At 44.8% G+C, this 16,912-nt stretch overlaps 1 protein-coding gene across 1 annotated transcript; it reads left to right on the forward strand.

Annotated features, from left to right (window-relative positions):
- The first annotated feature begins 10,023 nt into the window (after positions 1-10,023).
- LOC311131717 (beclin-1-like) lies at positions 10,024-16,356 on the forward strand. The gene is made up of 5 exons (XM_084164823.1): positions 10,024-10,171; positions 10,340-10,420; positions 14,310-14,459; positions 14,639-14,699; positions 14,926-16,356. The coding sequence occupies exons 1-5, from the start codon at positions 10,167-10,169 to the stop codon at positions 15,076-15,078; spliced, it is 450 nt and encodes a 149-aa protein (XP_084020949.1). The 5' UTR covers positions 10,024-10,166; the 3' UTR covers positions 15,079-16,356.
- Positions 16,357-16,912: the final 556 nt, after the last annotated feature.

Below are 16,912 nucleotides of genomic sequence, written 5' to 3' on the forward strand. Positions count from 1 at the left end.
GGGTGGGCCAACAAAACCTGGTCCAGTAAGGCTTGCTTTAGCTGGAATAAGGCCTGTCTGCATTCTGTTGTCCAGTCGGCAGCCGTCAACTTCCTGACAGGTGAGCGTCGCTTCTTTTTCCAGCGTGGAGCCTTGTGTCCAGTAGTCAATCCAAAGAGAGGCTTTGCGATGGTCGAGCAACCTTCAATAAACTGTTGATAATACACCACCAAGGAATGACCTCAATTTCTTCTGAGATGGAATGTCAGTGCCATCTTCCATCAGATCAGCTTCTGTTACTCCTGTAATGGCCCTCACCTTCTCAGGGTCTGTAGCTACACCATCCGCACTAATGATATGCCCCAGAAACTTCACAGACCTCTGCAGAAAGTTACACTTTTTAGGCGCCAACTTCAGGTTGTGAGCCTTGAGACGCTCAAAAACCATTTCCAGGCGCTGTATAGCCAGATCTTCAGTGGGTGCATAGACCAAGACATCGTCAAGGTAACACAGCAGGCTAAGAAAGTTCTGATCCCCAAAGATGTTTAGCATCATCCTCATAAAGGTTGCAGGACTATTAAATCAAATAAAATTTTATTGGTCACATGCGCCGAATACAACAGGTGCAGACATTACAGTGAAATGCTTACTTACAGCCCTTAACCAACAGTACATTTATTTTTAACAAAAAAAGTAAAAATAAAACAACAACATCAAAAAGTGTTGAGAAAAAAAAGAGCAGAAGTAAAATAAAATAACAGTAGGGAGGCTATATATATACAGGGGGGTACCGTTGCAGAGTCAATGTGTGGGGGCACCGGCTAGTTGAGGCAGTTGAGGTAATATGTACATGAGGGTAGAGTTAAAGTGACTATGCATAAATAATTAACAGAGTAGCAGCAGCGTAAAAAGGATGGGGTGAGGGGGCAGTGCAAATAGTCCGGGTAGCCATGATTAGCTGTTCAGGAGTCTTATGGCTTGGGGGTAGAAGCTGTTGAGAAGTCTTTTGGACCTAGACTTGGCACTCCGGTACCGCTTGCCGTGCGGTAGCAGAGAGAACAGTCTATGACTAGGGTGGCTGGAGTCTTTGACAATTTTGAGGGCCTTCCTCTGACACCGCCTGGTATAGAGATCCTGGATGGCAGGAAGCTTGGCCCCAGTGATGTACTGGGCCGTACGCACTACCCTCTGTAGTGCCTTGCGGTCGGAGGCCAAGCAGTTGCCATACCAGGCGGTGATGCAACCAGTCAGGATGCTCTCGATGGTGCAGCTGTAGAATTTTTTGAGGATCTGAGGACCCATGCCAAATCTTTTCAGTCTCCTGAGGGGGAATAGGCTTTGTCGTGCCCTCTTCACGACTGTCTTGGTGTGTTTGGACCATGATAGTTCGTTGGTGATGTGGACACCAAGGAACTTGAAGCTCTCAACCTGTTCCACTACAGCCCCGTCGATGAGAATGGGGGAGTGCTCAGTCCTCTTTTTTTTCCTGTAGTCCACAATCATCTCCTTTGTCTTGGTCACGTTGAGGGAGAGGTTGTTGCCCTGGCACCACACGGCCAGGTCTCTGACCTCCTCCCTATAGGCTGTCTCATCGTTGTCGGTGATCAGGCCTACCACTGTTGTGTCGTCGGCAAACTTAATGATGGTGTTGGAGTCGTGCCTGGCCATGCAGTCATGGGTGAACAGAGAGTACAGGAGGGGACTGAGCATGCACCCCTGAGGGGCTCCCGTGTTGAGGATCAGTGTGGCAGATGTGTTGTTACCTACCCTTACCACCTGGGGGCGGCCCGTCAGGAAGTCCAGGATCCAGTTGCAGAGGGAGGTGTTTAGTCCCAGGATCCTTAGCTTAGTGATGAGCTTAGAGGGCACTATGGTGTTGAATGCTGAGCTGTAGTCAATGAATAGCATTCTCACGTAGGTGCTCCTCTTGTCCAGGTGGGAAAGGGCAGTGTGGAGTGCAATAGAGATTGCATCATCTGTGGATCTGTTGGGGCGGTATGCAAATTGGAGTGGGTCTAGGGTTTCTGGGATAATGCTGTTGATGTGAGCCATGACCAGCCTTTCAAAGCACTTCATGGCTACAGACGTCAGTGCTACGGGTCGGTAGTCATTTAGGCAGGTTATCTTAGAGTCCTTGGGCACGGGGACTATGGTGGTCTCCTTGAAACATGTTGGTATTACAGACTCAGTCAGGGACATGTTGAAAATGTCAGTGAAGACACTTGCCAGTTGGTCAGGACATGCTCGGAGTACACATCCTGGTAATCCGTCTGGCCCTGCGGCCTTGTGAATGTTGACCTACTTAAAAGTCTTACTCACATCGGCTACGGAGAGCGTGATCACATAGTCATCCGGAACAGCTGGTGCTCTCATGCATGCTTCAGTGTTGCTTGCCTCGAAGCGAGCATAGAAGTGGTTTAGCTCGTCTGGTAGGCTTGTGTCACTGGGCAGCTCGCGCTGTGCTTCCCTTTGTAGTCTGTAACAGTTTTCAAGCCCTGCCACATCCGACGAGCGTCAGAGCCAGTGTAATACGATTCAATCTTAGTCCTGTATTGACTCTTTGCCTGTTTGATCGTTCGTCGGAGGGCATAACAGGATTTCTTATAAGCGTCCGGGTTAGAGTCATGTTCCTTGAAAGCGGCAGCTCTACCCTTTAGCTCAGTGCGGATGTTTCCTGTAATCCATGGCTTCTGGTTGGAGTATGTACGTACGGTCACTGTGGGGACGACATCATCGATGGACTTATTGATGAAGCCAGTGACTGATGTGGTGTACTCCTCAATGCTGTCTGAAGAATCCCGGAACATGTTCCAGTCTGTGCTAGCAAAACAGTCCTGTAGCTTAGCATTACATTACATAACCCCTGTGGCATACGATTGTATTCGTACAATCCAAATGGCGACGTAAAAGCTGTGAATCTCCGGTCATCCTCATGCACTTCCACATTGTAGTAGCCAGAGGTAAGATCCATTGTCGAGAAAAAGGCATTTCCACCTAAAGCAGCCAGCGCATTAGCCTGGTGAGGGAGTGGGTGTGCGTCCTTGATGGTGCGAGCATTGAGCAAACGAAAATCAGTACAGAGTCTCAGGTCTCCAGATTTCTTCCATACAAGGACAAGGGGAGAGGTGAACTCACTACTAGACTTCCTTATGATTTCACGTTCTTCCATCTCATTCAATGCTTGCTTGCGCTTCTCATAATTATTTGGTGAAAGGCGTCGGTAGGGCATCCGAAAGGGTTTCTCATCACTCAGTTGAATGCGGTGAAGACATCCAGAAGCTTTTCCACAATCCAACTTGTGCCTGGAAAAAATGGACTGGTACTCAGCTGTGAGCTTGATGAGTTTCTTCTTACCAGCAGGGGACACTTGACAGGAGTCGACATCAATATCAGTCAAACCTAAGTCACGTAAGACCTCAGGACTGATTGAACTGTCAGGTCCGTCAGTATCGTGAAGTTGGCTGGAACCGTCATCAGTCAGTGTCAAGTCATCTTGGAAGTCAGTGAGTATATCAGCCGTTCTCTGCACTTGCTGCTGAAAAGCTGCTGATGAATCATCATTCACACACAAACAGTCAAAGTCCTCTAGAGCCATGCAAGGAAAGACATCGGCTAGAGTGGCGTTTCGTCTCAATGTCACTGTCTTCTGAGAAGGGTTTATCACTCTAACAGGGAGCCACCCATCCCCCCGCAATAGAGCTTCTGTCCTCCCTACCAGGATTGACCTTGGTGTTGACCTTGAACTGCTGGGCTCAATGAAAACAGTACTGCCCGCTGATAGATTCTGAGTGTTTCGTAGTCTGCCCCAGACTAAGTGCTCCTGCATAGGCTCTAGTCTCACAGTTCCAACTTTGTCAGGTACTTCACTATCTCTCCACATTAGCCATCATGTTGATTAGCTTGCTCTCCTCACCCCCATCACACACAGGAGTATAAACCCTCTTCCAGAGATCTCCATTAGTCTTCAGGTGGCGAATCAAGTGCTTTAGGAGATTGCTGCCCAAGATGAGGTCATCACTCTGGCCTTCATCCACCAGTGTAGGCACGGCAACTCTACAGCCGTACACCTCCATCTCCAGCTCACATACTCCCGAAGGCCTCGTCTTCAACCCACCACAACCAACCAAGACTACCTCTGTAGGACTCAATGATGGACTTTTCAACAGGTAAGACCCTAGAGCTCAAGGTACAAGCCATGGACCCACTGTCAAGCATAGCTCTCACTTCTACTTCTCCTATTAACACCTTGGCATAGAATAAATCATGATATGGGGAAAGTCTCTGTGTGTTCTGCATTATGATACTCTTCTCAGTCTCCATTTCGTCACAAACACTTTTATATACAGACTCCAAATCAACAGCTCTCGCCGATGGGGACTCTACAAAAGGCCCAACACTCTCCCCTTCTACATGCAGGCCTGCTAGTTTCCCAGGAGCTGAGCAGTGATTACTGTAGGGACTCCACCAGCTGTGCTCAGAGCTGCGGCCTTGGGGCACTGAGAGCGTGCGTGGCCAGCTACATGAAAAAGAAAGCAGAGGTGATTGGCCCTGCAGTGAAAGTAAGTATCACGTCCAGCATCCCCGCACACATTACATGGCCCATTAGACTTCAATTTGCTCCTATTCTCATTTTGGAACTTACGGTCAGACTGTTGTGGCCTCTGCTCCAGCACACGCTCCAGCATTGCAAGGATACGTTCCATCGGCTCAGCTGAGCCCTGAACAGTCTGGGCTGGAGAAGGCAACGCATTAGGTACTGTAACTGCCTCTGTCGCCAGTTTATTTCATGTATTTGCACTTTTTATTATTTAATTTCTTCTGAATTGTACGTTTACAGCAAGACGGAACTAATTATTGGTTCCGCCCGAGTGTTGTCACCCGAGCGCCTTTAGCGACGCACCGAGGAAACTTTACCGCCAAAAGCGAATTATTTTTCCACTGTTATCGTGTTTAAGTGCATACTTACAAAGAAAGTATACAGAAGAAGATAAAGGACATTTAAAAGGATGTTTAGTACCTCTGTGTGATAAGCAGCAATGAGGTTTGTTGACTACTTATTTTGCTATGAGGGTGTTTGTGTTTACGTGCGTCAGTTTTGGTGTAAAATATACATAAGTGGCTAGCTGTATGAGCTTGATTATAACGCCAGATGTGTGAGACATGCATATGGCATTATTTTGTTAATGTATTTTTTCTTTCTTTAAACCAGTTCTCACGGGTTGACCAGCATTAAAGCCCTGTATTTGAATCAAGACCTCTTGCCTCATGCCTGTCACTGGAGGAGCTACAGTGAGAACTCAACTGCTCTGCATGAGTAGACGAGGAAGACAGTACCAAAGAGCCGTGATCCATGGACAAGAAGGGACATCTCTACATCCAAGAGTGTGCATCTGCTCCTGACATTTACACAGCCGCAGCATCCACAGAAGAATCCAGGCGCCTTACCATGAATCCAGCTGATGCAAAGAAGCTTAAACTATTTCCCACAAGAGACTGACACATTTTGCCTTCATATTCATACGGTATAGTTGTGTGTATGTTTAAGTGTTAACTAAGCTACAACCAAGAGACTGAATTTTGCATTTCATAGAACAACGTGATATTGATTTGTGTGAAGTAGAAGTGAATATGTTCTAAAAAATAATATTAGTGGTAAAAATAGTATAAATGTGAATAGCTAATGGGAGCTGAATCACTTAGCTACAGGCCAAATTAGATTTAACCCAAATTTAAGTACACCAAGTAACAATGTCAGAGCCTAGTCTTACCTCTGGGAGAAAGCAGGTTAATGTAGGTGAAAGTATAGAGCAGCAGTGCATAGACATGCAACCACAGGCTACTAAAGGCACAAGAGCTAATGACCACACTTCCTCACAAGCACCACGCAGAAGCCAAAGAGACCGAAAGTTAACAGAAAAGGGCCAAGAACTGTACAATGAGCAAATAAGAAGATTTGCTCACCGTTTCACTGTGAGCTATGAGGAGTGGAAGGCTATTGCTAAAGACACCAAGCAAGCTTTGAGTGGACAATGCTCAAACAACCTGCTACATGAACACATAAGCAAAATAAGTGCTGCCTCAGAGAATCTGAACATTGCTTATGATGAGTTAAGGCGCATAGACAACCCTGACCATGACACACGTCGCAGAATTGACAACTGTGATGCAGTAACCAGGAAGATCATCCAAACTGCAAAATATCGTTTGGAGACAGAAGATAACGGTGGAGGAGATGAACAACGAAGCAACAGGGCGACATCGTCTATATTCAAGTCTGTAGCCTCAGACAAGATAAGTATCAAATCCCAATGCACTAAGTCCTCTCATGCTCAAAGCAGCTCCAGACATTCAAGTCGGATTTCTGTTAGCAGACAAGATGCCGCTGCTGAAGTTGCTGCCAATGAAGCTACTCTAGAAGTACTACTAGAACAAGAGTGTTGCATTGAGGAATTGGAAAGGCTTGAAGCTGAAGCTGCAGAGAGACAAAAGGTGCTAGATGCAAAGCGGAGACAACTGGAGCGACTAGAGATAGTTAAAAAGTTAAAGGCTGCTAAGGCACGTCAGCGAGTGTATGATCAGAGTGAGTGCTCAGATAAAGAAATAAGCAGTCTACTCCATCAAAGTGTCTGTATGAAGGAAAAGGAAGAAGTTAAACATGAAAATAATCTGTTGCAGCACCATTCTTCACCACAAGACCGGGCACATTCAAAGCAGGATGACAGCACAGCAGCTCTTGTTAGAGCACTTGCAGAGTCCATCAGTGCAGGTCGTCTTCCTATACCTGAACCAACAATATTCAATGGCGACCCACTCAGATTCAATGACTGGAAGGTTTCTTTTCAGACACTCATTGATCGGAAAAACATTCCAGCCGAAGAAAAGATATATTACTTGCGAAAGTATGTGGGTGGACCTGCTAAAAAGGCTATAGAGAGCTACTTCCTGCTTGGTTCAGAGTCAGCCTATCACGCAGCATGGAGGATTCTCGAGGAAAGATATGGAAATCCATTCCTCATAGCCAAAGCATTCAGAGATAAGCTGGAGGCATGGCCCAAGATAAGCTCCAAAGGCAGTATCGAACTTCAAGAGTTTGCTGATTTTCTTCGGAGCTGTGAGGCTGCTATGACTCAGATCAGAGGCCTCGAAGTACTTAATGACTGCAATGAGAACCAGAAGTTACTTGCAAAGCTTCCAGACTGGCTGACCTCGAGATGGAACAGAAAGGTCATAGAAGTGGAGGAAGAAAGTCACACATTCCCAAGCTTCCAGCAGTTTGTAAAGTTTCTCACACGTGAAGCTAAGATTGCAAATAACCCAATAACATCTCTCCATGCTCTGAAACCTGCTGAAGGTGAGCAGATCAATGTTTTAAAGAACAGAGCTCTCGGAGCAAAGGTACTAGCAACTAACTCAGATGAAAAAGCTTTCTCCACAAGCTGTGTTTTTTGTGAGAAGTCAGGTCACAGTCTACACAAGTGTTGGAAATTTATGAATAAAACCATCTCTGAGCGAGTCAAGTTTGTTCAGGGGATGAAGTGGTGCTTTGGCTGTCTGAAGCCTGGCCATCGCTCAAAGGAGTGTGAAAATAGAAGGATCTGTGATACTTGTGAGAAAGGACATCCAACCTGCCTACACGATAATCGCAGCAAAGAAAGAGGAATGTCAACAAGGACTGATGGAGAAATGGAGAGTGACAAGTCAAGAGAAGGAACGACAGATCGTTCACAAGAGAGGGTGACAAAACCACCACGCGAGGTAACATCTAACAGAGTTATCCAGAATGTGAAAGGCACCCATACATCCTCAGTCATTCCTGTGTGGTTGTCCACTACAAGTAAGCCAAATCATGAAGTCCTTGTGTACGCTCTTCTCGATACACAGAGTGACACGACCTTCATCCTTGAAGAGACAGCAAAGATGCTTCACACTAAAAATGAACCAGTCCAGTTAAAGCTCTCCACAATGGCTTCAAGAAATACAGTGGTGCCTAGCAGAAGGCTGACTGATCTACAAATAAGAGGATTCTACTCCGATAAGATAATCTACCTGCCAGGAACTTACTCAAGAGAATTCATCCCTGCAAACAGAGATCATATTCCCACACCAGAGACTGCCAAGGCATGGTCTCATCTTGAGCACATTGCAGATGAAATTGCTCCTCTGCAGAGCTGTGACATCGGCCTACTAATTGGCTACAACTGTCCTCAAGCTCTTGTACCAAGACAAGTGGTTGCTGGAGAAGAAAATGAGCCCTTTGCTCAGAGAACAGACTTGGGTTGGAGTGTAGTCGGCTATGGCAACCCATGTCTTGACTTTGGAGATGCCTTTGGAATAAGCCATCAAGTCATTGTGAAGCAAGTGACATCAGTTCTTCCAAATCTCCCAAACGAAGTGCACTATGTCTGTAGAACACAGATCAAAGAAGTAGTCCTTCCAACAGACGTCATCAAGGTGTTGGAATCTGATTTTGTAGAAAGGGCTTCAGAAGATGACCCAGCTGACCACGCCTCAAGGGGTGTCACAGCAGAACAACTCACAGCTTCTAACTGGTTCACAGGTCCAGACCTTCTTTGGCAAAAAGAGCTACCAACTGGAGTTGTCATGGTGGGAGAGATCGAGAGCAGTGACCCAGAGGTCAAGAAAGCTCAGGTTCATGACACTCAGGCAGAAGAAGCAAAAACAATTTTAGATCGTCTACACAAGTTCTCAGACTGGGCAAGAATGGTGAAGGCTGTTGCCAGACTCAAGCGCCGTGCTAAGGAAATCAAAGGTCTCAAGCCAAAGTCCTGTGAGGCCTCGAACTTGGAGGAAAGGAAAGAGGCGGAGCTGACCATAATCAAGATGGTCCAAGAAGCAACTCTCTCTCAAGAAATTCAACGCCTTAGACATCATAAGGAGACAAAGGTCAAAGACAAAGCCAACCAGTTGCACAAACTATGTCCGTTGTGTTCAAGAGGAGTTCACATTGAAGCACTTGATGACTTGACCTCAGATGCCTTTATCAATGCTCTGCGTTCATTCATCGCCATTCGTGGATCAGTAAGGCAGATAAGGTGTGATCAAGGGACAAACTTTGTCGGAGCAAGGCGTGAGTTCATTGAAGCACTGAAAGAGATGGATCAAGAAGAGCTCAAAGATTTGGGCTGCGAGTTCATCATGAACACCCCTGCCTCAAGTCATATGGGTGGAGTCTGGGAAAGACAAATCCGCACTATCAGAAGTGTCCTGGCGTCCATTCTAGAACAGTCGTCCAGGCAACTTGACTCCTCTTCCCTACGAACATTTCTATATGAGGTTATGGCGGTTGTGAATAGCAGACCTCTAACCACTGATCATCTGAACGATTCTACCAGTCCAGAGCCCTTGACACCAAACCACATCTTGACCATGAAATCCACAATCATTCTCCCTCCTCCTGGAAAGTTTGTCAAGGAGGATCTCTACCTCCGCAAAAGATGGCGCAGAGTTCAACTCTTAACCAACAACTTTTGGGTACGATGGAAAAAGGAGTATCTCCTGAATCTCCAACACAGACAGAAGTGGACCAAAGATCGCAGAAATGCAAAGGTCGGTGACATTGTTCTGTTACAAGATGCTGCCACACCACGAAACCAATGGAAGCTAGCAAGAGTCATCGAGGTGTATCCTGGAAGTGATGAAAGAGTGAGGAGACTCAAGTTACTCATCAGTGACTCCTCCCTGGATGGAAGAGGAAAGCGTACAGCCAAACCTGTTTACCTGGAGAGACCCATTCAGAAAACAGTTACATTGCTAGAAGCAGACTGATGGTTCTATCATACACTCACACACAGTTTATTAGTTGTTTATTAGGACAGAGTTTCATTTTATTTATTCATGCAGTAGGTTTGTCTCCAAGTTTTAAGAAATCACTTGTGATTTGGTGGGAGTGTAACTGCCTCTGTCGCCAGTTTATTTCATGTATTTGCACTTTTTATTATTTAATTTCTTCTGAATTGTACGTTTACAGCAAGACGGAACTAATTATTGGTTCCGCCCGAGTGTTGTCACCCGAGCGCCTTTAGCGACGCACCGAGGAAACTTTACCGCCAAAAGCGAATTATTTTTCCACTGTTATCGTGTTTAAGTGCATACTTACAAAGAAAGTATACAGAAGAAGATAAAGGACATTTAAAAGGATGTTTAGTACCTCTGTGTGATAAGCAGCAATGAGGTTTGTTGACTACTTATTTTGCTATGAGGGTGTTTGTGTTTACGTGCGTCAGTTTTGGTGTAAAATATACATAAGTGGCTAGCTGTATGAGCTTGATTATAACGCCAGATGTGTGAGACATGCATATGGCATTATTTTGTTAATGTATTTTTTCTTTCTTTAAACCAGTTCTCACGGGTTGACCAGCATTAAAGCCCTGTATTTGAATCAAGACCTCTTGCCTCATGCCTGTCACTGGAGGAGCTACAGGTACTACCATGTGGGGCCTCACAGCAGGCATGGTGATTGGCATGACAGCACCAACTTCCTGCTTCATTGTTGCGATGGCTGGGGTCACCTTAGATAAGTGAGAGTACCTCTGCTCCCTCCTGTATTAATCCAACCTCTCATGAACATCTGCAGCGGTCCACTGCTGTAATGGTTTGCACTTAAAGATAAGCGACAGTTCAGCGTTAGGGCAATGTCTGATGAACATGACTGTGAGCTCACGAGATGGGTCTTCAACACTTTTTTTTTTGTCTCTTTAGACAATCTTCAGCAACCTCCATAGCCCTGTTCAGTCTGAGCCAATAGTCGAATGGTTGTTCATCAGTCAGAGGTAATGTGGCATAAAAGTCAGCGAGGGGCATGCTTGAAAAAGCAGTGCCACTAAAATGTTGTTTCAGTATGTCAAAGATGGGACTCGGGCCTTTAGATAAATCAATGGAGGGATTGCTGCGTATGCCCACTTTAACAACATCATGGGCCCTTCCCATAAGCCTACCCATAACCTCATCTGCTTGGTCCATCACAGATACGCCCCTCTTACGCATGTAAACCATGACCATATCCTCCCACTCATGCACTGTGCACTTTTCAGAGCCATCCCCCCGAAAGTACACCGGTTCCCTGATATCAGACTGACACATCCATACCCCTAGAGCTGCATGCATTTCCCATTACATTGTCACCAACATGTCCAACAATTGCCTTTGACTCCAAACAGGAGGTAATGTTCTCCCCAATGGAATGACCAATCTGCTGTACTATGTCTGCTATGAAATCCATGGAGACCTCCCCACTCCCTGCATTTGGCAAAACTCTTTCATACACATCTTTGGGCGTTTCCATGGTTAAACTATCATCAAAACTCCCAAAACCCTCCAGTTTAGGCATAGGTGTAGAAGCAACTGGAATTTTGGCTGAACCCCTACCAACAGATGGTGACAGATTAAATGTCAGGAAACCCCTACCTCTCTCAACACCTTCCATCTTAACAATTGGAAATCAACACACTAATAAAAATGTAAATAGCAATATATATATATTTTTTTTTACATCACGTCAAAATCTAACCTATATTTAGTACACTGGTAAAACTCACCCTACTTATAGAATTGCAAATAAACAAGTAACACAAAAGTTATATCGTTTATCCGTGAAGAGAAAGTCTCAACCATAGAAATCATCCATTTCGATAGTAAAACGCTGCAGTAGCGCCCTCTTGTGGCGAAATGCGATATTGCCATGAACTGCACCAGCAACGTCTTATCTGATTCTTCAAAGGCAACCACGGCGAAATTCTGAGATGGAAATCCAGCGAAGTATGATCCGATCCAGAAGAACGGTCACGGCACTACTGTAATAGTACTCTTCTTGCGTTGTGTACAATCAATCATCAACACGAACTCGTGTTGGTCCTCTGTAGCTCAATTGGTAGATCATGGCGCTTGTAATTCCAGGGTAGTGGATTCGATCCCCGGGACCACCCATACGTAAAAATGTATGCACACATGACTGTAAGTCGCTTTGGATTTTTATTATATCTTGTAACACCATTCATGGAGCTTTATTCTGATAGGAACAGCACAAAATTGCACGTCATGCAATGCACGGCTCACCATCCAACTCTGCACTCACGCACTGTACAAAATATACAACCCCTCCACCAGACACAGTAAGTAGCTAGCTAGTATTAGCTGGAATTCTCTACAACAAAATGCACAACAAATATTCACCAAAAAACACTGCATCTTATGTGTGATGTTCGAATAACATTTACAAACAAATTCATATAAATTATACATTTACATCATCACTTGGGAGCATAAAAATCCCTTTTGATGTACAGTGCTTTGCAACCGCTGGTTTGGTGCTTGTTCACTGGGACGATTCTAACTGAAACATCCTCCCTCGTAAGCAAGCTACGCCAACCAGCCAATAAGATGCCATGTTGAGTAGGTGAAGGCAAGACAAAACCAAAAACCCATTGGCTTAACAATAAAGTGGCAAGGGGAATCACCAATATAACTCTGTTACATATACATACACTAAAACACACAGACACACACATTAATTATTGACCAAAGTATTCACCCCCCTTGGCATTTTTCATATTTTGTTGCCTTACAACCTGGAATTTAAATTGATTATTTGGGGGGTTTCTATCATTTCATTTACACAACATGCCTACCACTTTGAAGATGCAAAATATGTTTTATTTTGAAACAAACAAGAAATAAGACACAAAAACTGAAAACTTGAGCGTGCATAACTATTCACCCCCCAAAGTCAATACTTTGTAGAGCCACCTTTTGTAGCAATTACAGCTGCAAGTCTCTTGGAGTATGTCTCTATAAAATTTGGCACATCTAGCCACTGGGATTTTTCCCATTCTTCAAGGCAAAACTGCTCCAGCTCCTTCAAGTTGGATGGGTTCCGCTGGTGTACAGCAATCTTTAAGTCATACCACAGATTCTCAATTGGATTGAGGTCTGGGCTTTCACTAGGCCATTCCAAGACATTTAAATGTTTCCCCTTAAACCACTCGATTGATGCTTTAGCAGTATACTTAGGGTCATTGTCCTGCTGGAAGGTGAACCTCCGTCCCAGTCTCAAATCTCTGGAAGTCTGAAACAGGTTTCCCTCAAGAATTGCTGTATTTAGCGCCATCCATCATTCCTTCAATTCTGACCAGTTTCCCAGTCCCTGCCGATGAAAAACATCCCGACAGCATGATGCTGCCACCACCATGCTTCACTGTGGAGATGGTGTTCTCAGGGTGATGAGAGGTGTTGGGTTTGCGCCAGACATAGCGTTTTCCTTGATGGCCAAAAAGCTTAATTTTAGTCTCATCTGTCCAGAGTCCCTTCTTCCATATGTTTGGGGAGTCTCCCACATGCCTTTTGGTGAACACCAAACGTGTTTGCTTATTTTTTTCTTTAGCAATGGCTTTTTTCTGGCCACTCTTCTGTAAAGCCCAGCTCTGTGGAGTGTACGGCTTAAAGTGGTCCTATGGACAGATACTTCAACCTCCGCTGTGGAGCTCCTTCAGGGTTATCTTTGGTCTCTTTGTTACCTCTTTGATTAATGCCCTCCTAGCCTGGTCCGTGAGTTTTGATGGGCGGCCCTCTCTTGGCAGGTTTGTTGTGGTGCCATATTCTTTCCATTTTTTAAGAATGGATTTAATGGTGCTCTGTGGGATGTTCAAAGTTTCTGATATTTTTTTATAACCCAACCCCGATCTGTAATTCTCCACAACTTTGTCCCTGACCTGTTTGGAGAGCTCCTTGGTCTTCATGGTGCCACTTGCTTGGTGGTGCCCCTTGCTTAGTGGTGTTGCAGACTCTGGGTCCTTTCAGAACAGGTGTGTATATACTGACATCATGTGACACTTAGATTGCACACAGGTGGACTTTATTTAACTAATTATGTGACTTCTGAAGGTAATTGGTTGCACAAGATCTTATTTAGGGGCTCCATAGCAAAGGGGGTGATCGCATATGCACGCACCACTTTTCCGTTATTTATTTTTTAGAATTTTTTGAACAAGTTATTTTTTTCATTTCACTTCACCAATTTGGACTATTTTGTGTAAGTCCATTACATGAAATCCAAATAAAAATCCATAAAAATTACAGCTTGTAATGCAACAAAATAGGAAAAACGCCAAAGGGGAAGAATACTTTTGCAAGGCACTGTATGTCAGTTTAGCGACTTAAGCTCCTCTGTTTGAAGTGGTGGCGCTTGCTTGCTTGTATTTAGAATGAAAGCACAGCTGCCTCTGTCTCTCACCCCTCATCTTCACATAGAATTTTGAAGGGCATCCTTTACATTGATAGTTTCTAGTGCTGATAATAACTTTGTCTCTGGTCCCCAGGCACAGTGGCCAGTTTGGCACTATCAACAACTTCCGTCTGGGCCGACTACCCAGTGTCCCCGTAGAGTGGAACGAGATCAATGCCGCCTGGGGTCAGACCGTGCTACTGCTCCACGCCCTCGCCAACAAGATGGGGCTACGCTTCCAGAGGTCAGACATGACACACACAAGGACATAGACGTGGCACACACCCTTTTACGCCATGTAATATGTTCAATTGCCAAAGAAGTAACTGTATTTTAATCAGCTCCTTTGTCATATCCAAATAAACATGCGTCATTAAAATAATGTAAAATATCTTGGTGAATTTCTTGAACCTCTCTCTATAGATACCGCCTGGACCCATATGGAAACCACTCAAACCTGGAGTCACTTACAGACAAGTCCAAGGTAATGGTTGTTACCAACAAGTGAGGTTTCAAACCAAAAGGCACATGAACACACTTACCACTGGATACTATATGGAGACAAACAACAAAAAATGTTTCATGAGCTGTGAAAGAGTGATCTATCCTTTAAATATTATTTTGCAATACTCATTAGCCAAGCCAACCCCCGTGAATAGGCCATGTTGTAATGGTACATTCCACTCTCTCTTTCCTCTTTGTGTGTGTAGGAGCTACCACTGTACTGTTCAGGGGGCCTACGCTTCTTCTGGGACAACAAGTTTGACCATGCCATGTTGGCCTTCCTGGACTGTGCAGCAGTTCGAGGTGGAGAAGGGAGACACGGGATTCTGCCTGCCCTACAGGGCAGTCAACTAGTCTAGCAGACATCATCAAATTATAATTGTAATCATCTATGGATTATGCAGAGAAACAAAGGATTAAGCTGTCAAAAGCTGACCAACTTCAGTTATTTGTGTAAGTTTGGCATGTTATACAACTAAATCAATTAGTTTCTTTCTTCATTTTGCCAATTCATATTATAATTTTTTCACTCCTTTTCATATTCAGATTTGACAAATACATTCCCTTGTTTTTTAATATTTCATTTATTTATTTATTTAGATGAGTGTTTTACACAGGTGTTTCTGTAGATTTGAGGAACTGCTGAACACTGTTGGTTTAGATGGTTCTGGATACAATACTGCCTCCTAGTAGTACTGCCTCTTATTGGAACCCTCACAGATTCCAAAGTAGATGTCCTCTTTTGGGCAGCAGGTGGTTTAGCAGTCACTGTATGTCTGTCTGTCTGTTCAATCCAAAATACAAAAGAGCAACAGACTCTGGTCCCTTGGAAACACAACCCAGCCGCACTGCTGTTTGACACAATGCATGCTTAACCCGGAAGCACCAATGTGTCAGAGGCAACCCTGTGCACCTGGCGACCGTGTCAGCGTGCACTGCCCGCCACATGAGCAATGGGACAAGAATACCCCTGCCGGCCAAACCCTCCCCTAACCTGGACGACGCTGGTCCAATTGTGCGCCGCCCCATGGGTCTCCCGGTCGCGGCCGACGGCGACAGAGCCTGGTCTCGAACCAGGATCTCTAGTGGCACAGCTAGCACTGCGATGTTGTGCCCTAGAGCACTACGCCACTTGGGAGGCAAATTTAACTAACAGATAGTTAATCCAGAGATTCTTGCCTCTGCAGTGTCATCCACATCATCATGGCATTTGTAGTTCTTTATGATAGCCACATTAGCATCTAATTAGCATTTCATTTTGGGGGGCTAAATACAGGCGAAAATATTAAGTCACCTTGTCCTACAGCGATTTACACGGTTATCATGAAACACAGCCCTTATTTTAAGTTTTTCTAAAATCCCTTAAGGGACTGCTATGTTATATGGGTATTATGACTCATACTGTGGTACTCTGATTTAATAACTTGCCAAATTTACACAAAGAACTGGAGTTGGTCAGCTTAATCCTTTGTCTCTGCATGAACATTTGCCTCCAACTAGTCACTAGCATGAGAAATCTGCAGATTAGTTTGTCATAGCGTACTGGCTTTAGATACAAATGTTGGTGTCAGCAGCTGTAGATGTTGCGCCAGGTTCTTTCATACCCCTCTTGAGAAATAAATAAGCCTCAAACCCCCAAGTCTTTAACTACCTTTTTTCAGGATGGACGTGGAAAAGGGCAAGATTGAGGACACGGGTGGCAGGGGTGGCTCCTACTCCATCAAGACCCAGTTCAACTCGGAGGAGCAGTGGACCAAGGCGCTCAAGTTCATGTTGACCAACCTCAAGTGGGGCCTGGCGTGGGTGTCATCTCAGTTTTACAATCGATAGAGGAGGAAGATGAGGACTTACCCTGGGTGTGAAAACCCCAATTTCCTCATAATGTGTGAATCTCAAAAGTTCCTCTCCACGGATCTTCTCCTACAATGCTCTCCTTGCTTCCCTATAATGTTTTGAGTGGGTGGGGAGAAGACTGGAGAAATGACTTTTGAGATTCACCACTGGTGTGAGTTCCAATCCAATAAGTCTTGTTTCCTTGTTTGATTTCCATATTGACCATTTGAAAGGACAAGATAAAAACGGTTAAATTATACACATTCAAGTCCACCTAGACTAGTAGGTGTTATGAAGGGAGCTATCTGAAGCTTTTGGAGCACATCCCAGGATTGCATCCTAATAGTAGCTAAGTGGCTT

The sequence above is a fragment of the Coregonus lavaretus genome, assembly GCF_964263955.1.
Source record: "Coregonus lavaretus genome assembly, chromosome: 1".
Taxonomy (NCBI): domain Eukaryota; kingdom Metazoa; phylum Chordata; class Actinopteri; order Salmoniformes; family Salmonidae; genus Coregonus; species Coregonus lavaretus.

Bases quoted from the DNA above. Each gene is read 5' to 3' on its own strand.
- LOC311131717 (XM_084164823.1), top strand. The intron at 10,421-14,309 runs GTACTACCATGT...TCTGGTCCCCAG, and splicing joins TGTCACTGGAGGAGCTACAG to GCACAGTGGCCAGTTTGGCA. The intron at 14,700-14,925 runs GTAATGGTTGTT...TTGTGTGTGTAG, and splicing joins CACTTACAGACAAGTCCAAG to GAGCTACCACTGTACTGTTC.